This window comes from Lonchura striata, chromosome 7, assembly GCF_046129695.1.
Source record: "Lonchura striata isolate bLonStr1 chromosome 7, bLonStr1.mat, whole genome shotgun sequence".
In the NCBI taxonomy this organism is placed as follows: domain Eukaryota; kingdom Metazoa; phylum Chordata; class Aves; order Passeriformes; family Estrildidae; genus Lonchura; species Lonchura striata.
The window spans coordinates 29306115-29326199 of NC_134609.1; the positions used below are offsets into that span (position 1 = coordinate 29306115).

General features: G+C 43.2%; 1 protein-coding gene across 1 annotated transcript; it reads left to right on the forward strand.

Annotated features, from left to right (window-relative positions):
* Positions 1–2257: 2257 nt before the first annotated feature.
* ABRAXAS2 (abraxas 2, BRISC complex subunit) lies at positions 2258–17732 on the forward strand. The gene is made up of 9 exons (XM_021526359.2): positions 2258–2368; positions 3987–4077; positions 6924–6960; positions 8555–8621; positions 9011–9201; positions 9776–9895; positions 10573–10657; positions 12200–12314; positions 15498–17732. The coding sequence occupies exons 1-9, from the start codon at positions 2297–2299 to the stop codon at positions 15965–15967; spliced, it is 1248 nt and encodes a 415-aa protein (XP_021382034.1). The 5' UTR covers positions 2258–2296; the 3' UTR covers positions 15968–17732.
* Positions 17733–20085: the final 2353 nt, after the last annotated feature.

The following is a 20085-nucleotide window of genomic DNA, read 5'->3' on the forward strand; positions in this document are numbered from 1 at the left end:
GAAGTTGAGAAAAACCCAGAAAAGTTCTTAATTTGCAAGGAATTTATGCATCATGTGTGAGATATATGAATATGCAACAGGCTATTGCTTTTAAGGTTATTCCTTTGTTCACAAGGGATGCTTTTCGTGACATAATGTCCAAGAGCATCCAGACGTCCGTAATTCTTTTGCTTTTTTTATTATCTTGTAATTACCCTAACTCTCAATTTTATTACTCTAATTGTATTACTGTTTTTATAACCATTTTATTATTATTAAACTTTTAAAATTTTTAAAAGCCATGGCATTTTCCACAATACCAATCACTTGTGGATTTTTTTTTTAATCTTAAAAGTTTATTAGTAGTGAAATAGTTATTAAAAAATAGTAATAAAATTAGAGTAATAAAAATTTGGACAATGAGGATTAGGACACTATAAGACAATAAAAAGCAAAGAATTACGGATGTCCGGATGTTTTTGGGCATTAAGCTGCCAAAAACATGCCTTGTGAACAAAGGAATAACCCTTAAAAGCAATAGCCTATTGCATATATTCATATATCTCATACATGATGCATAAATTCCTTGCAAATTAAGATTTTTTTCTGGGTTTTGGTCAACTTCTTCCCCTTAATCCTGGTGGTTCCATAAAGATGGAGAAAAGATGGAAGAATGTTTGTTTTTTCCAATAAGGAGGCTGTAACTTCAGGTTTCGTTGCTGTTATCTCTGTGTGAAGAGTTTCTTGTTTATCTTATCCCCCTTTCTTGAGCTAGTAAAAAAATATCTTACATGGCAGAGTTTCTATTTTAACATTATGTTATAACCTAAAACTATATTTAACACACTACTTTAAAAGGATTAATACAGTATTACAAAATAACCCTCCATAATACATATAGTATTCAATTTAATATTTGTGAAGAGCCAATCATAAAATGTGCATTTTTCACATTTCCTAATCCCTGCTGTCACCTAAAATCCCGTCCTGGCAGTGTCCAAGGCTTGGATGGGGCGTGGAGCCACCTGGTCTGTGCAAGGTGCTGCTGCCCATGGCAGGGGCTGTAATAAATGGCCCTGGAGGTCCCTTCCAGTTCAAACTACACCGTGATTCCATGAACATTTAAAATAACTGTTTATTCTTTTCGATATTTATTAGTTGCAAATGTCACAGATGTTATTGCTCTTAGAAGGTTTATTGCAAGGTGTTTTACTAAGAACATGAGAGTGATAAACAGCGCTGCTGCACAGTTGCCTCCTGTACAGCTCCGTGTGTGTGAACCACAGCATTTCTTCCCAATATCCATCCCTGTCCTCTGGCAGTGGGAGCCATTCCCTGTGTCCTGTCCCTCCATACCGTGTTCCCAGTCGCTCTCCAGCTCTCCTGGAGCTCCTTCTGGCCCGGGAAGGGCTCTGAGCTCTCCTTGGAGCTTCTCCTCTCCAGGTGAGCCTCCCCAGCTCTCCAGCCTGTCCCAGAGCAGAGGGCTCCATCTCCCTCATCGCCTTGGTGGCCTCCTCTGGACCAGCTCCAGAACATCAATGTTCCTCACGATGAGACAGACATTGAGGGTCTGGAGATGGGAAGGGGCTGGAGAACTCCTGAGGGAGCTGGGAAGGGGCTGGAAACTCCTGAGGGAGCTGAGGGGCTCAGCCTGGAGCAAAGGGGGATCAGGGGGACCTTGTGGCTCTGCACAGCTCCTGCCAGGAGGGGACAGCCGGGGGGTCGGGCTCTGCTCCAGGAACAGGGACAGGAGCAGAGGGAACAGCCCCAGGCTGGCCAGGGGAGCTCAGGGTGGACACCAGGAGGAATGTCCTCGCAGAAGAGATTGTTAAAGGTTGGAAAGGGCGAGGAGTCTCCACCCCTGGAGGTGTCCAAGGAACCCCTGGACGTGTCACTCAGTGCTCTGGGCTGGGTGACAATTTGGTGATCAGCCACAGGCTGGGCTCGATGGGCTCGGGGGTCTGTCCCAAACTCAATGGTCCAACTGCTCCCATAGTTTCCCACCCTTCCCGGGCTCGGGGGTCTGTCCCAAACTCAATGGTCCAACTGCTCCCACAGCTTCCCACCCTTCCCGGGCTCGGGGGTCTGTCCCAAACTCAATGGTCCAACTGCTCCCACAGCTTCCCACCCTTCCCGGGCTCGGGGGTCTGTCCCAAACTCAATGGTCCAACTGCTCCCATAGTTTCCCACCCTTCCCACGCGGGTACCCCCTGCCCCGCCGGGACTACACTCCCCATGACGCCCCGCGGCGCCGCCGGAAGCGGGCGTGCGTCCGGCGCGCGTGCGCCGTGGCGGCGGCGGCGGCGGTGTGTCCGTCATGGCGGCGTCCATCTCCGGCTACACCTTCAGCTCCGTGTGCTACTGCAGCGCCAACAGCAGCGCCGACCACGTACGTGTCCCCCGCCGCCGCCGCCTCGGGCCCGCGGGGCTCCCTCACGCTGCACCGCGGCCGGCGGCTGCGCTGCGGAGCTTCCAGGCCGCGCCGCCGCCGGTGGGGCCCGGCCGCGGGTCACAGCAGGCGGGGGCGGCCCCTGATGGACACAGCGGGGCGGGATGTGGGGTGTCCGAGCGGGATGTGGGGTGTGTGAGCGGGCTGTGGGGTGTGTGAGCGGGCTGTGGGGTGTGTGAGCGGGCTGTGGGGTGTTCGAGCGGGATGTGGGGTGTGTGAGCGGGGTGTGGGGTGTTCGAGCGGGATGTGGGGTGTGTGAGCGGGGTGTGGGGTGTTCGAGCGGGCTGTGGGGTGTGTGAGCGGGATGTGGGGTGTGTGAGCGGGATGTAGGGTGTTCGAGCGGGATGTGGGGCGTCCGAGTGGGATGTGGGGCGTCCGGGCGGCTCTCCGCGGGATGTGGGGTGTCCGCCGTGCGGGATGCCGCGGATGCTCCGCGGGGTACCCGGGATATGGGCTGCCCGGTTTGCTCCTTCCCGGGTAGGATGTGGGGTGCCCGGGGTGCTTCTCCCGCAGTGTGGGGTCTCCAGGAAGCTGCTCCCGGGATGTGGGGTGTCTGGGTGGGGTGTGGGGTGTCGGAGTGGGATGTGGGGTCCGCGGAACGCTGCCCCCGGGATGTGGGGTAACAGGGGTGCCCCCCTTGGGGTGTCCAGACTGTTCCCTGGCATGTGGGGTGCTCCCCGCGGGGTGTTTGGGATGTGGGGTGCCCGGAGTGCTCCCCTCGATGTGTCTGGGATCTTCCCCGGGATGTGGGGTACCAGGGGTACTCCCTGCAGGATGTCCGGGCTGTTCTCCGGGATTTGGGGTACCTGGGCGGGGTGTGGGGTGCCTGGGCGGGGTGTGGGGTGCCGGGGTGCTCCCGCGGGGTGGGGCTCCCGCAGGACCGGGCTGTGGGAGGGGAACGCTGCTGTAGAAGCTCCGTGAGCGCTTTTCCCGCGGGCGCGGTGCAGAGCCGGGCTGCTCCCGTGCTGCTCGGTTTTTTGTTGGCACGTTTTTAGCCTGAGCTTGCTCTTTTCCTCTGCACCTTGTGCCAAAACTTCCTGATTCCCGCTCAATCTCCTTTTTCGTTTTGGGTAGGGATGGAGAATAAATGAATGCACCTTGAAATTGCCTTACTTTAAATTGCCTTCTGGGTTTTGCAACCCCTGGCGTTGGTCAGGGTCCAGCCCAGTGTCCACACTAAACTTTGTCTGAGTCCCTGCAGGTTTGAGCTCCTCTTCCCTTGGCTTTGCTGGAGCAGAGCAGCATCATGCTCAGGCTTCCTTCTTTTCCCCTGAATCTGGGGCTGGGGCAGAGCCTTTCCTTTTGTGATGTGTTTGCCTTGTGTGGGTTTTGTGTAGAGTGTTCTTTCTGGACAGCCCATCCCTGTAGTTACAAAAGGATGCTGGCAAAGCAAAAAATCAGCTTTGGTAAAACCTCGGGGCAGTTTCTACCCAGTGCAGCTCAGATGTGTCTTTCAAACTTCATCTTTGATTCAGTTTGAAGCTAAGAAAATTATAGTAAACAACTGCATATAGTGGATTTTTTTTCTATTTTTAATCTGTTTCTTTTAAAATTGCAGGAAGGATTTCTGCTGGGAGAGGTGAGACAAGAAGAGACTTTCAGCATTAGTGATTCACAGATCAGCAACACTGAATTTCTACAAGTGATAGGTAAGTGATGTAACTTTGAGTCGTTCTGAAACAGGCACTGCTCAGGTTTCATGTTTTCAGGAGGTTTCATGGAGAATTGCTTCTCGTGTGGGAGCAACACAGGGGTGTGTCAGACTTCCTGGATCATGTTTGCCACAGTTTCTGTGTGTTTGTGCTTGTGATGTGAAGAAAAAAAGCAAATCTTTGCAAGTTACAGAGGTGTCATGTGCCTCCTTTTATGGAGGAAAGATTATTTATTGAATATATTCGTCTGTGGGGAATTTCCTGCCTTATACAGTTGCCTAAATACAGCATGTGCTCAAAATGAGATTAATTCATTGCTTGATTTGCTGGTACTGAAAGGGGCAGATTTTCACCAGCAGCTTTGGATTGATGGTTGAGAGTTGGTGATATCACAAACTGTCACAGCAGGACTGGACAAGGAATATTTGTCAATTTGTTGATAAGCACAAGTTCTGTACAGCTGATGTGTTGTGAAAACTGAGCAAAGATCCAAGCTCTTGCTCTTAAATATTGGTTGAAGGAGATTTTTTTAGACATGAGTGAGAAGCTGTTGCATGTTTGGTTTATAGAAAATAGGAAAGCCCTGAAAGAAACTGCCCTTTTGTTTCTAGATATATAACCAGCTGTTAAAATAGATTTAAACCTCCTTAAATACCTGGCTTTGTGACTGTGATCCCAGATAACAAAACAGGGCATGCATAAAGCTCAGTGAAAACACAAACAGCTCTGGATTGATTCTCAGATTCTCACAAAGCAGGTGATCTGTGAACATGTGCAGTGGTACCTTGCTACATCCCAGGAGATTTCCCACCTTGCAGTGGTGATGGTTTTATGCTCTGGGCTCCAGAGGGTTCAGTAGTTTCCTGTCCTGGTTATTCCTAAGAGAACATGGGTGGTAAATTGACTGGCAAGTGTCAGTTATGAGCCAAATTACAGAAGATAAAGGCATAGCATTTTTTGTGTTTGCATATAATCACTATCAGGGTGTTGCTGATGGCTCTGTGTGTTCAGACAAAACTGACAGAGCCAGTCATTGTTAGGTTTTTAAATTAGAACTTACTCTTCAGTGGTCACTGATCTTGGTTATTGTTGGCAGTGATGTCACCACCTGCAGCCTTGGCCTGGTTTCCTAAACCAAGTGTTTGTGGTGTTAAAAATTGCTTTTTTTTAAATCACCCCTTTGTCACATTATTAGTTACAGTGACTTTGTGAGAATGGAAATCACCCACTCCTGAAGACCTGCTGGATAATTTTTTTTTTTTTGCCATTTTTACTTCAATATTTGTTCATCAAAGTTAACTCTTGGACTGCCAGTTCAGCTCACAAGATTGACAGTTTTGTGGCACTGTTGTCACCGATGACTTTTCACTTTCTTTTGTGTCTCCTTAGTGGTGGTGTTCAAATATATGTGTGTGTACATAGTGTGTGTACTAGTTACATATATATATATTTAAATAAGGCAGTGTGTAAACCTTAAATTTAAAATGTTGTCTGCTTCCTGGGGTCTGAGCAGGAGGATTCTTGTTTCCCGTTTCAAAACACAAAGTCTATGTGGCAACCTTATCACCCAAGAACGTTGCAGCAGTCAATGTATTTGCTGGAAGGAATTGGGCTAAGCTGGAATAATTGTACTTACAGGCTTTGTTAGCAGATTGTTTCCACAGATGCCTGCATGATGGTGTGAAAATATTAGAGTTGATACAATTTTATATCAAATAAAGGAGTCAGTAATTTTACCAGCAGCTCCTGAGGAGTTCTTGCCAGTGAGAATGTGCAGTTTGTCAGGCAGGGTGCCTGGAATGGATGCTCAGGGCCTTGTTTTGATAGACACCAAATGTGCTGAGATGTGGATGGTGCTGGCTCCTGCTCTTGGGAGCTGTGATCCATCCTGGTGCCTCGAGCAGCAGCTGGGGAATCACTGCAGGGAATCACTGAGCAAAGTTCCTGCTGAGCTCCAGTGGGGCTCTGCTGCTGGAGCTGGAAATATTTGTGCTGTGTGGTCACAGAATCCCAGAGTGGTTTGGGTTGGAAGGGACCTTAAACCCCGTCTTGTTCCATCTCCTGCCATGGGCAGGGACACCTTCCGCTACTCCAGGTTGTTTCAAGCCCCTGAAAAATAAGTTATGCTTGGTGTTAGAAAGACAATGTAAAATTGGATTTTTACTCTTTTCTCACTCTCCTGTGAGATTGCTGATATGTTACAACCTTTGCTGATTAAATAAGCATCTTAGCATGTATCGCAACTTTTTAAATGAAAAAACATTGCCCTGATTTTTAATATTTTGTATAACAGAATTATAAAGTGATGCTAAATGTTTTAAAATATCTTTTAACCCCGTTTCTCATTAGAGATTCTGTTTGCCTTGCCTCTTTAAACACTATATATATATATTCTATATATAATATTTCAGTGATTCCCTTCCCCATCCCTTTTTATTCCTTACTGCTGTAATAAACAATGCATATGGATGCGAGTAAGCTGTTGTGGAAATGTGTAGGAAAAAAGAAAACAAATCAGAAATGCCTTTGTGAGAAGTTTGTAACTATCAAATAGTATCAAAAGTGTGTATTTGAGGCTCAGATAAATCTCTGCATCTGAGCAAGTGCTTATTGAAATATTTTTCTATGTAAAAGGTGAAATTATGAAGTGAAGGCAGTTTTCTTTGTATGGTGCTGTGTCATCAAGTGTTGAGACAGCAAGGGCAGTGTGTGGTCTGACATGGAAGTTTCTTGCTCAGTAGCTCTGCTGTGGAAAGTTCATGCAAGATATGCCACTGTAATTTCTTTTTGCCTGGAGCAGTTGGACACATGTCACTTTTTTGTTTGTTTGTTTGTTGTTGCAGAAATCCATAACCATGAGCCTTGTTCAAAACTCTTTAGGTAAGCTTCTTTTGTTGTCTTGCTGTGGTGGCTGCAGAATATAAAAATAGGGAGCTCCCTGCAATGTATTAGCATTTCAAATGTCCTACAATGTTGGTTTTACAGAAACACACTGGCACCAACCATGACAATCAAAGTAGGAGTTTACAGTTGTAGTGTAGCTTGGAAGAGGTTTATTTCTCAATCTCTTTGGTTTTCCATCTTGTGTAGCTGCTGGAGGTAGGACAGCAGTCAGGTGAGCTCATATCACTCTGATGATGAGGATGAATGTCAAAATCAGTTTAAATTGTTGTAGTCTGGGCCTGGTGGGTCACAGCATCCCCTGTGTGTCCCAACCCTGGTAACCTGCTGGGTTTACAAGTTGGTTTGTGCTTAGTGGTACCAACCTGCACCAACTAATTGTTGTACAGTTTTCAGCTTTCTAGTATTTTTGCCTTCTGATCTTCTGAACTCCAGAATTTAAATTAAATATGGGGCTAATATATTCTATTTAACAGCTTCCATCTATTTACATGTAGATTTTCTCCATAGTCTTCACTTGTTACACAGTGTTGGCTTCTAAAGTGCTGTCTAGAATTCCTTTTGAGAAGGAATTCCCAATTAATCTCCTCTCATCTTGAGAGATTTCCAGCCAATTAAGAAGACACAGTAGCTTAGACATGATTGACACTGGTTGCATTAAAGAGAAAAGCTGCAGTCAGTCACTTGCTGGCTGATAATTACAGAGAGGGTATTCTTAAACCAGGGATTTATATGCTGCAGGCTCCACACATGGAGATAAGGCACAGTCAGAGGAAGAGTTGATTATCCACCAGGATTATAAATAAATATTGCAAACATGAATTGAAAAATTTGTGCATAGTGTCTCAAATTTGTCATTAGTTGTAGTCTGAGATTTCCCAACAACTTACACCTTGAAGCAAATGGTATTTCCACCTATATTTACCAGCCAAGCACTGAGCTCAGATTTGGTGGTTTTCTACCCCACCCCCAAAAAGTTGAAGTCACAGACCTCTAAACTTAAGTGTTTTCCTGCACTGCTTTAGGTGTTAGTGTTAGCTCTTGAAAGAGAACAAGGAAGAATCTATTTTCAAATGTTTTTCCTTTTGTCATGCACTCTGATCTACCTGAATCCTTAACCCCATTTACATAGGTAGATTTATAAATTCCTAAATATTTCATGTCCACAAAATAACATGTCAGGGTTTGGGTTCAGCTGTAGAAGCAGAACCAATTAGAAAAGACCATGATACTTTGAATTATTTCTGACTCTTTTGGCTTCAAGGATCCAGCCATGTGAGTGCAATGGCAGGATTGGATCTCAAGAAATTGATTTAGAGTTGCATTTAAAATGACCCTGCTTTCATTTCTTCTGGGCTGGTAGGCTTCTGATTATCAAAGCAGGGTTTTACAGAATGCTGGTTAAAATCAAATTGCACAGTGCATTTCTGTTGGTAAAAGTAAGGCTCTGAAATTGCTTTGTATTGTCTAGAATGCCATCTTCTTGTAGAACACTCAAAGTATAAATTATTTACTTTATGTACAATACGTGTGTATAAACTGTGTACCTACATTTCTCTCCTTTTTGTTCAAGCTTTTATGACTATGCAGGCAAAGTTAATGAGGAGAGTTTGGACAGGATTCTCAAAGACAGAAGAAAAGTAAGTTTTCTATCTTTTCCTCCTATTGTAGGCATTAGAAGGACTGGGTTTGGAAAACAAATGGAAAAAAAAAAGGTAGCTAACTAGAATAAATACTTTCCTTCACAAATTTGGTTTGTTTTGATCCAGAGCTTATCCTGTACAGTAATTACTGGATTTGTGGTGCTTAGATTAAACTGGAAGCAATGTCTAATTTCCCTGAAGAAATGCAAAGGATTTAAAGATCTCCAAAAGGGTAGGGTTCTATGGACCATCTCAAACTCAGATCATGAGGAATTCAGTTTGTTTCGTTGTCCTAAAGCTTTTGGGTAATGGTGGTACCACAATATCAGCCCCTTTATTCTCAGAAGGTAAATCTGTGGGTTTTTCCTGATGTCCTTTGATTACAGAACGTTATTGGATGGTACAGATTTAGGAGAAACACTCAGCAGCAGATGTCATACAGAGAGCACATCATTCATAAGCAGCTGACACACATCCTTGGAGTGCCTGACCTCGTCTTCCTTCTCTTCAGCTTCATTTCCACTGCAAATAACTCAACACATGCTTTAGAATATGTGCTTTTTAGACCAAACAGAAGGTAAGCAAACTCTGTCAATGAACCAGTCCTCATTCTTTGTTCTGCTTTTTGCTGCTATTCTTTAAACTATTTAGGAGTTTGTACAATTACACTTAAAGAAAGCTTTGTGTTTGTCCAGTGATGTCTTGGGGTACTTATTAATGATGACAGGTTTGGTTTTATTTTGTTGGGGGTTTTTTGTGCAAGTAATTTACAAATTAAAATTCGGGTGACAAAAAATCTTTTCAAACTCTAAATCATCAGACAAAAAAAACCTTAATTTTTTTTTATTTTATTTTAAGAGACATCAGATGTCACTACCATGTTTCTTCTAGTGGATCTGAATATATCTCTGGTAGTTTGTACATTGTAAAGGTTCTTGGAGGTGTAGAGGTAGCTCTATATTAAGGGTTTGTGATCCTGCATTTATTTTGAACACAACTTACAATATTCAGCTACTTTTATAACAAACCTAATGCGGAAGTTTTAAAATTAGATGAGTTCTGATCATCAGAGGGATGGGATAATATCAAGGCTTTTGTAAAGAATCTTTTTCAAATGAATTAAAAAAAATCTTTCTGAACTTTTTCTGCAGGTATAATCAAAGGGTGTCACTTACTATTCCTAATCTAGGCAACACTAGTCAACAGGAATACAAAGTTTCTTCAGTGCCAAATACTTCTCAGAATTATGCCAAAGTTATTAAGGAACACGGGTAAGGACTTTTCCTTTTTAAATGAAGTAGTCATCAAGCTCTACTCTCTGTACCTCACAGAGAATTCCACAAATGTGCACGTTGAGTAGCAGAAAACCAGTTCTGGAGGAGAATGGTCAGTTCCCAGTGTGCTTTTTTCCTGGATATAACTGGATCTTTTAGAAGAGCCAAGGGAACTTGGTGAACTTTTCAGAAAAGCAGAGTTGGTGTGGCCAGTCCATGCTGGGATCCTTCTGGCTGGAAGCTTCTGACTTGATTTCCACCCACCTCCCCAAGGAATTCTGTGTGCACTTGAACTCTGCCTCAGAAGCATTGAATTCTTGATGGTTTTCTTGAGTATTTTCAATTAAATGCCATAAATTCAAAGTAGCTTTTCTGGCTGTTAACAATGAAATTATACAAGCTTAAAGATTTTGGCAGAAGTTTAATCTCATTCAAATGAGACTTTATTGTTCAAGAAGGAATTTTGGTATTTAATATGCTGCTGTCCAAATTTTTGTTTATGACAGTATGGTACATTTTTAGCAAGATACTATTGCTAAAATAGCATATTTAGCAATAAGATACATTTTAAAAATACCGTGATAGACTGCTTAACAGGAATTCAAAGACAGCATGAGCTAGAAACCTGTATTGTCCTTTCTCTCTAACGATTTCTGCTTTGTTTTCATTTTTAGTACTGATTTTTTTGACAAAGATGGAGTGATGAAGGACATCAGGGCTATCTATCAGGTTTATAATGCACTTCAGGAAAAAGTACAGGTAACATCCTTTACTCTGTATTGGTCTGTATATATGTGACATCTTTTATTCATCCTTTGGTTTAAGCAGCAGTGGAGGAGATGGAGATTTTTAGAGCTCATAGGCAGTTATCATGAACTGTAGGAAAATAAGACTGACATTAAAATTAAATGCTTCCGTTTTTATTTAATGTGAGCATTTGCAGTGGCTTCTGTGAAAGTGGTTGGTACAAATAGCACAATTTTTTTTCTCTTTTGCAAGTAAATGATTTAATACTTAGTGATTTATGGGAGATGTTAGTCATTTTTAAGGGTTTGCAGTGAAGAGAAGCCCTGCTGAAGGCTGTAGGGATTTGCAGAGGTATAAAAATGACTCCTGGCTCTGGGTATAGAGCATGAGCAGAGCACCATCTGTTAGTTAAAACTTGTGAACATTTTGTGTGGAGCATGAGTGAATCCTGCTCCAAAAGTGCCAAAGCATCTGAAAAAGCCTGGAGTGTCAGCTCTGCTCATTGTGAGCTTGTCAGTTCACAGCTTGTCCTGTGTGAAGAGCAGTGGAGCCCTGCTGCCCGGGGAGCTCACAGCTGCTAATTGTGCTGGAGTCACAGCTTGTTCCCAGGCTTGCCCTTACATCTGCCCTGGGGGCATTGGTGTCTCCGCTCCAGCTCAGCTCTGCTGCTTGGCTCCTGAGCAGGGAACCAAGAGAAATCCCTCCAACCATCCCCTGCACCTGCCTGCACTGGGCGAGCTGCTCTTTCTCACTGGCAGGTTGCACCTTCCAACCTCCTTTGGACAGTGGGTAAGGCAGACACTTCCAGGCAGCTTCAGGGAATAGGAACATTTCTCTTGAGAGCTGTATCCATTAGCTATTGGCATTGCTCTGTAATGCTGTCCTTGCCAGGAGCACGACTGTCCTCTGTGCTCCTGCTGTTGTTTCAATTGCTGTCTGGAAAAATGGAAATGGGCTTCTTTAGCCTGGAGAAAAGGAGCCCGAGGGGAGACATTGTTGCTCTCCTCCGAGTGACAGGAGGAGAAGAAACCACCTCAGGTTGCACCAGGGGAGGTTTAGGTTGGAGATTAGGAACAGTTTTTTCCCTGAGAGAGCTGTCAGGCATTGGTACAGGCTGTTCAGGACAGTGGTGGAATCAGCATCCCTGGGGGTGATCATGTCCAATATTTAATTTCATAAAATCACAATGCTTTGGGTGGGAAGGGACCTTAAAGCTCATCTCATTCCACCTCCTGCCATGGCAGAGACACCTTCCACTGTCCCAGGCTGCTCCAAGCCTCATCCATCCTGAACATTTCCAGGGATGGGACACTAACCAACTTGGGATCTTACTACAGATCTTCTGTCATGATGCATTATTTGGAAATGCTTTTCCTATAATGGAGCAACAGCCAATAAAGAAAACAATCTTTGAGTATTTCTGCTGCAGTTAAATCCTGCTTTTAGTTTTGTGCTTCAATGGCTTCTTGTTTGGTAGTAGTTTTATTAATGTTGTCCTGAAACTATTTCCTACATTTTGGCCCAATCTTAGCATACCTTACATTTTTCTCCCAGGCAGTATGTATAGATGTAGAAAAAAGTGAACGTGTTGTTGAATCTTTTCAAGCTGATGTAAACAAGTTAAAAAGGCAAATTGCACAAAAGAAGAACGAAAAAGAACAAGAAATAAGTAAGTTGCCCTTTATTTACCTTTTTTTTTTATTCAGAAGCAGGTGCTGTGAGGGGAAAATGTTTTGTGGAATTAAAGTAATTGTTTACTCATGGGAAAAAAACATCCCAGTGGGAAGGGAAATATGATGGATTTGTGTTGAATGACACCTGAGCTGTGAAAGTGTGTGTTGCAAGTATTTCTGCTGGAATCATCCAGTGTTAGCAAGCTTAAAATATAGGAGAGACAACACTGTAAAGAAAGAATGAGCAAGTCAGTTCTGGAAATAACACAGAAAAAGATCAGTTGGAAAAAAAAATTGAAAAAAAAAAAGCTAAATACTGGAGAGATTCTTTTTGATGTAGAGAAATAAGGTTCTGTGCTCACAGGCCAGGAGCTATCCATGGTTTTATAAAGTCTTTATTCCCACTCCCATTTGCTGACTTAGTGATAAAGATGTTTAGCATGAAATACCACTTCTCAGTGTTGAAGTAAATCTTTGTAGGTGTTGTTCATCTTATTTCGTTGCTCCATAATTTCCTGAGTCAGTGAGGATTGCTGTGTGAGCACATTTGGCTGATTGCCACACTGTCCCTCCTTCCTAAAAACTGAGTGTGGCCTCAGGAGACTTTGGTTAGCAGCAGATAAGTTTTGTGAAGCACTTGGCCCCTTCCAAAGAGGCATTGCTGATCTAATTGAATTTGTGAGTGCAAGGGAAGACTGAAGATAGAGAGTGGAGCAGAGAATAGGTAAATAGGAAGCAAAATAAAAACCTAAATAATTCATAAGCAAATTACACATTTCAGCAAACACTGCCTCTTTTTAGCCATGTCTTAAAATGACAAGCAAATAATGACATTTTTTCATTTTAGCTACGAGGTGTTTTTTATTATTTCTGTATCCTGTTAGCTAAAGCAGTGTGTGACAAAAAGATGGTTTAGGTGGGTGAACACCCTGAACTCTGCAGTGACTGGTATTTTAATTTTCTCCAGGCAACAAGGTACTGTTATCACATGGGCATTTTAGTGCACAGTTTGATCTGTCAGCACAAGTTCTTCTTTTTCTGAACCTCAAAGATAAGGTGACAGAGCCAGGATTAGCCCAGGACCATTTGAAAGGTGGAAGTAAATGAGTCACTGCTGTTTCCTGCAGAAGTAGGCAGGGAGCTGCTACTATGGGGAAGCAGAGGTGGGTATTTAATGTGACTGGAGCTGATCCCAGCACAGATGGGAAAAGCTGGGGGAGGAGGAGGAAGAGCAGTCAGTGCTCAACTCTGGGTACTACCAGGGAGATGCAAATGCTGGACTGAGAATTCATGCCAGAGCAGAGAATCATGTGAGAGGGCTGAAACAAGAAAACATGCAGCTTGGAGCTCTGCAGTATTTTTAGATGTGAGTAGTTAATTACTGAATCTGGCCTTCTGTTCCCTCACTTGCTCAATGCTGGGAGAATTTCCTTGGTTTTAGTGAGGAAAAGGGAGAGTTTGATTCCAATTCCTGTGAGAGTGTTGTATGAGAGCTTGGTGTTCCTACAAACCTTGGGTTAACAGGTTATGACTTAAGCACTCCATTATGAAAGGCAGTTGAGACTTTAGGTGCCAGATCAGTGAAATAGTTCTGTAGCAGGATGTTCCAGGCTTTGGTGAGTGCTGTGCACTTCCCAGATGCCAGGAAATCTCCCACTGCAGTTCTCCTGTTGTGCCTCAGAAATGGAGAGCTGTTATGTAGCCACTTGAGGAAATGTGCTCTTTTTATTCCCAAGAGACATCTCAGTGGCTTGGTTAAAGGAACTCTCACCCTCCATGTGGGGTTTCTGCCATTGTGTCCCTCACCTTACACATCCCAGTGTCAATTCTGGAAGGTTTGTTGGTTCATAACTCCTTAGGAACCAGTCAGAAACTTCAGTCTCTGCCAGTGCTTAACAAAACTTCCTGCCAGGAAGTCTTTCCTTTTGATTACTCTGCAGTACTCAAATGTACCTTTCTACAGCAACCTCTTAGGCACATTTCAGAATAAAATGCTTTCTTCAGTTTTCCCTACTAATCCCAGTTATTCCAGCCTTTCCTCTTAGGTCATGATAATTAGATCTCTGACGAGTCCTTGTGTTTTGTAGGGTTTCTCCAGTTTTCCCTATTTTTTAGACTGTGGTGTTCATAGTTACATATATTCTGGTTATATTGTTAAAAACTAAATTAAATTATACATACCTGTATCTCCACAGCTGAGCACACCTCATGCATATTGATTTATAGTTTACATAAATCAAGTTTCTTTTCTGCAGAAGGATGCAAGTGTTCCTCATTTTGCTGCTTTTGCAGTTCATTATTCCTGTGCACGTCTTCCTCAAATTATTTTCCAAATCAGCTCATTTAAGATGATTTTCACATTCCTGTTCTGAAACCCTGCTACACCCCAGCTGTAATTCCATCATTTAGATGTTTAATGTGAGTGCAGTTATTAAAATAATAATTTGAGGGAATAAGACAGGGTGATTTCTTTGCAGGTATTATGAGATTGTCCCCTAGCACAAGGGGCATTGAAAGAAAAAGTACAAAGTGATACTTTTAAGGTACAATATCAAATATCAATTATGGATGAGTAGTGAGTTGAGTTTTACTGAATAAGACACAGATAGAGAGGAACAGGCAGGCTGAGCCCTAACACAGGTGCTTTTTGATGTGAGAAGGAGCTGAAAAATACAGAGAAAAGATGAGATGGAAACAGCAACAGGCTGTGGAAACATCCTGTAGCTGTGTTTTTTGGGAACTTAAACTGGAGGAAATGATCTGTACAGGATGACCGTGCACATGAAAGTGTAGCATGTTTGCACTTGGATAGTTTATTTGCTTTCTGATTCATTTTGGGTTTGAAATGGGATCACTGGGATAATTAAGCTGTGCTGATCCTGATGAGGTTCAGGCTGCACTGCTAAATTTAGGGGAGTTTGTTGTGCTCAAAGAGTAGGATGTGACGGTCAGGGGTAGTGTGTTGTTGACTCTGTAAGCCTAAAATCAGAGGTATGAAAGGTGAGTAGAGCAGACTGAGAGGACAGGATCCAGTGCTGGAGCTGGAAAGCAGTGCCAGGGATGAGCATTTGATAACAAGCAGAAAGAAAGAAGAGAGGGCAGGCAAGGTGGTCGCAGCTCAGGTACGTGGAGCACTTTGCCAAGAAAGCATTAAGTACCTGCTGTTCTTTGCTTTGCAGGAATGCAGCAGGCAATTTTAAGCAGGCAAATGCCAACAGATAACGTGGAGCCCATGTTTGTTCCCCGAATGTCCTACACTGGGTTTGCTGTGGAAGGCTGCACACTTGAAGATTCCGACGTCTCAGATCCTCCCCCGCCGTACTCGGATTTCAACACAAGCACTCAAGACAGTTCTGGCAGCCCCGGGCTCCTGGAGAGCAGCAGCATCTTCATGCCTCGGCCTCAGGCTGTTGGTTCTTCCAGTTATGTTTCCACAAGTGCAGGATTGAAATATTCTGGCAATGGAGCATCCATGCCATCCTCCCAAAGAGCGCTCGCTGACAATGTTGACGAATCAGAAGACAGTGATTATGAGAATTTGCTTGAACCCACAGAGTCCTCTGACAGTGAATACTCACAGACAAGGGAGTCACGACCTTCTGCACATCCCGATGGTGATTCCAGGAACACTCAAACTTCTCAGATTTGATAGGGGGGAAAACAGAAAAAAATCCACGTGACGCTGTTTTTTCATAATTGTTACCGAGAGATTTTGGGGATTTAACCCGGAGGAAATGAACTACACAGGATTACTGTGCACACGAAATGTAGAAGACTTGCACTAGATGGTTTATTCACCTTGTGATACATTTTGCAAGTTTTATAATGGAATCATTAGGATAATCAAGTTGTACTAATACTGATGAGGTTCATGGATGTCCTGGTAAATTTAGGCAAAATGAAATTTATAGAGATCTTGTAGCTTTTGTTGCCATATTTTCTTTAAGACAATAAATTGGGATGTAGTAACTAAGCACAGTTAGTCTACAGATAATGTTCTCAAATCAAAACTTACCTCTTGCACTATCATGCCTTGAATTTTAATTTTTGAAAGGGAATAATAAATATATCAGCCGCCTTCCGAATAGCTTTCTATGGTAAGCCAAATTGGCCTTTGCAAGCAAAGAAATTTTGATAATTCTGAGAAGCCTGGTTGCAAAAGATGTGGTCAACCTCCTTCTGTGGGCATGCCCTCATCAGAGGAGGGGCTTGGTTCGACCTTTTTTACAAACAGAATGTGTCTCACTTCAACTGATGGTTGCCTTTTTTTCTGTAAAGGATGCTGGGGGGGGTGGGATGCCTGGTAAATCATCCAGATGAATGTCATAAATAGAATTATTCTGGTTTCACTGGGTTTACAATGACTTTACGCCACACTAGCCTCATTTATTGTCTCATGTGTTCTTTTAGCATAAATATGAAGTGCACATACAGGAGTAAATGACCGACAGAAGTAGTAAATTCCATCATCATGGGACTTTGGAGTCTGCAAATTGCAAACATCAGAGACTGCTACTTGCATTTTATTTGCATCTGAGTATTGGATTTATGCTTCTAGATGAGTTATTTTATGTGATAAATAGGGGATAGGGTAGGAGAAGATTGTTTGGAGAGTCCCCTGGGTTTATTACCTCTTTTCCTCTGGATGAAACATGTAAATGATTACTTTAATTTGAATTACAGCTCTTGACAGAAAACTGCCATTTGGGATAAATGAAGTGTGGTATATTTAGAGAATTTCATGTTTGGATGCACTTACTTTTATTTAAATACTGCTTGTATGCTAACATTGCCCAAAATATGTGAAATTGTGCCACTAAGAAGTTTGTATTATTGGACTTTATCCCTGATGTGTAAATGAGAAAATACACATTTTAAGATGAGGTTATCTGCAGCATTTATCACTTTGTGGTATCAATAGCCACTTCCTTGGTTTATACCCAGAACAGCAAAGCAGTTGCTTAAAAATCTTAAATATCTCATATTTACCCACTGAAATTTTAATCTTCTGGATCATATCCTTAGGCAAAAGTCTGTTCATTATCCTCTCCTTACCTGTACTAAATTAAGCAAAATAATAGTGGAAAAAAATGAGATGTTAAAATTGCCACTCTTCTACCGAGTTGTTCCATCTTTAAACATCAAGTTTTCTGGTTTTAACTATTTTACATTGTTCTCATTAGCCTTAACTGGATGGATTTTTGTCTTGGAGTGTTGCAATCCCTGGAACAGAGACCTTGCTGTGGAGTCACCACCTGTGAGCACCCGTGGCTCAGGTGTGGACGTGTCGATGCTGGAATCAGAACTGACAGGTTGGCAGCCACCCTCTTCATTTTTATTCTGCACAGAAACCTGCAAAATGTACATCTCTGAGAAAGCAGTTAAATGTGACAATAAAATCTTATTTAATCCTATCTTAGATTTTAATGCTTGTCAGGTGCCACGTTGGTGGAGGCGCTCACTGGGGAGCAGAAGTGCAGCTCAGGAGTGGTTTGTTCAGGCTGCTCTGCTTGGGGGACTGAGGGGATGTGGCAGAGGGAGTATTCCATGCCTGACACATGTTTATACAAGATCCTTGAATTCTGGGGTTATTTAACAAAAAATGTTAAAAGTTCTGCTTGGTTTTCCATGCACCATGTAGGTGGGACAGGTGTGTCATTGTGCCCTCCAGCCAGTGCCTACCTGCAGGTATTTTCATTCACCAGAACTGCTGACTCATAAGAACAAAGAATTTGGCTTTTTTTTTTTTTTTTTTTTTTATGTAGGTAATATTCTGGGAAAAATGCACCTGCTTAGACTTTGCAATTTTCATGACAATCCCGTTAAAAGCAGCAATGGTGGGTTGAGATCTGTCAGCTTTAATCCTGAATTGTGGAGTTTCACACCTGTGAAACACCAGGGTTCCAGCCTGACTCCTGGACAGACCCTGTTGGTGATTCCCAGGAACAGGGCCTGTAGCTCAGTTCTCCCTCTAACAGGAAGGCAGCACTGAGGAAAAGCTACTGAAAATTGCCTTCTGTGTCCTTCTGTTCCAAATCCTGGTACAATGAAATATTTCCTGGTACAATGAAATATTTTCTGGTTGATTGTGGGAAACCTGTAACTGCTGTTTCATTTATTCCCCCTCTGACTGTTGAAAGTAAGAACAGGGATGCACCATATGGGAAGCCTCAGTGAATTAGAACTATCACATATGCTTACAAAAGGAAGCATCATCAAATATTTCTGAAATTAGCTTGGATTGACACTCTGGGAGTCTCCAAGTCCTGTCTTTGCTTATGGGATGGAACATGTTGGCAGAAAGACTTGTGAGCATTGTTCATTTTGGCATATTCATGACTGTGCAGGTTTGGAGTTCATATCTCACATCTCTGGGGTTATTTCACTGCCTCTGACATGACCCGAGTTAAAATGTAAAGAGAAGCTGTTACTGTTGGTGTAGCATCAAGATAAGATAAGATAAGCAAACTGATAAAACTCCTATTGAGTGGGAAGATGTTTCTGAGTACTCTGAATATAACTAGAATCAGTCTGAAACTTTGCTTTTTTTTTTTTTTTTTTTGGTACTTCAAGGTTCATTTTAAGGGGTTTTTTGTTCCGTTTATTTTTTTTATAACAGGCTTGCTTTGCTTGGTTCTTCCATGGTTCTGCCTCTGAGCAGTCTGCAGAGCAGCTAAAAAGGTGTTGGTTTCTGGGTTTCTGGCTTCCTTTGAGGTGACTCTTCCTCTGGCTTTCTCTTTTTTCTCCAATATCTATGGTTTCACACCTGCATTTCTCTGTCATGTTAGATTCGTGGGGCTATTTGTATGTACCTTTATAATGCTGCTTCTGTAGCTTACAGATTTGGGAAGAAAACAGAATTTAATTAAAGTTTCATTAGTAAACTGATAAGTACTTGGGCACCTTCTAGTGAAGGTGAAGGGACTCCTTCACGTCACTTCACTTCCAGTGAAGGTGAAGGGACTCCCAAGAGAGCTGGAGAGGGACTTTGGGCAAGGGCCTGGAGGGACAGGGACAGAGAATGGTTTTAGGCTGAAGGAGGGAAGATTTAAGTGGGATATTGGGAAGGAATTGTTCCCTGGGAGGGTGCTGAGCCCTGGCACAGGGCACAGGGTGTCCAGAGCAGCTGTGGTGCCCCTGGATCCCTGGCAGTGCCCAAGGCCAGGCTGGACATTGGGGCTGGAGCAGCTGGGACAGTGGAAGGTGTCCCTGCCATGGCAGGGGTGGCACTGGGTGGGATTTAAGGTTCCTTCCAACCCCAGCCATTCTGGGATTCTGTGAGCTGTCCCAGCCTGTGGTCAGGACAGTGACAGGAGTATCCCAAATTCTCATTTGTCCCCCTGGGGAGCTCCTGCAGAGCTCTCACTACTACACTGTCACACCTCATGGAACCAAGAGCAAGAATGCTCACATTGTTGACTCCTGGGTTTTCTTGCTTTTCTTCCTTACCTATAAATAACCTTATGTTGTGTAGCAGCATCTTGGCTGAAGTTCCTAAAAGAAAAAAAGAAAAAAAAAAAAGATATTCCTTTGCTGTGAACAAAATTACCTGGATTCCCCTCTGGGAACGGCCGCTGTTGTTCCCACTGGTGGGAGCAGAGAGGCTTCAAAGGCAGGGAGAGCAGGAGTTCAGGAGACCTCACTTTACCAGAGCTCCAGCCTGGGAGATTGTTACTCCTTATTCTGAGAGAATTTCAGGCTCAACCTCCCAGGGCAAGCCCTGCAGATGAAGCTGATGTCAGAGCAGGTCAGCCAGATCCAGTAAGA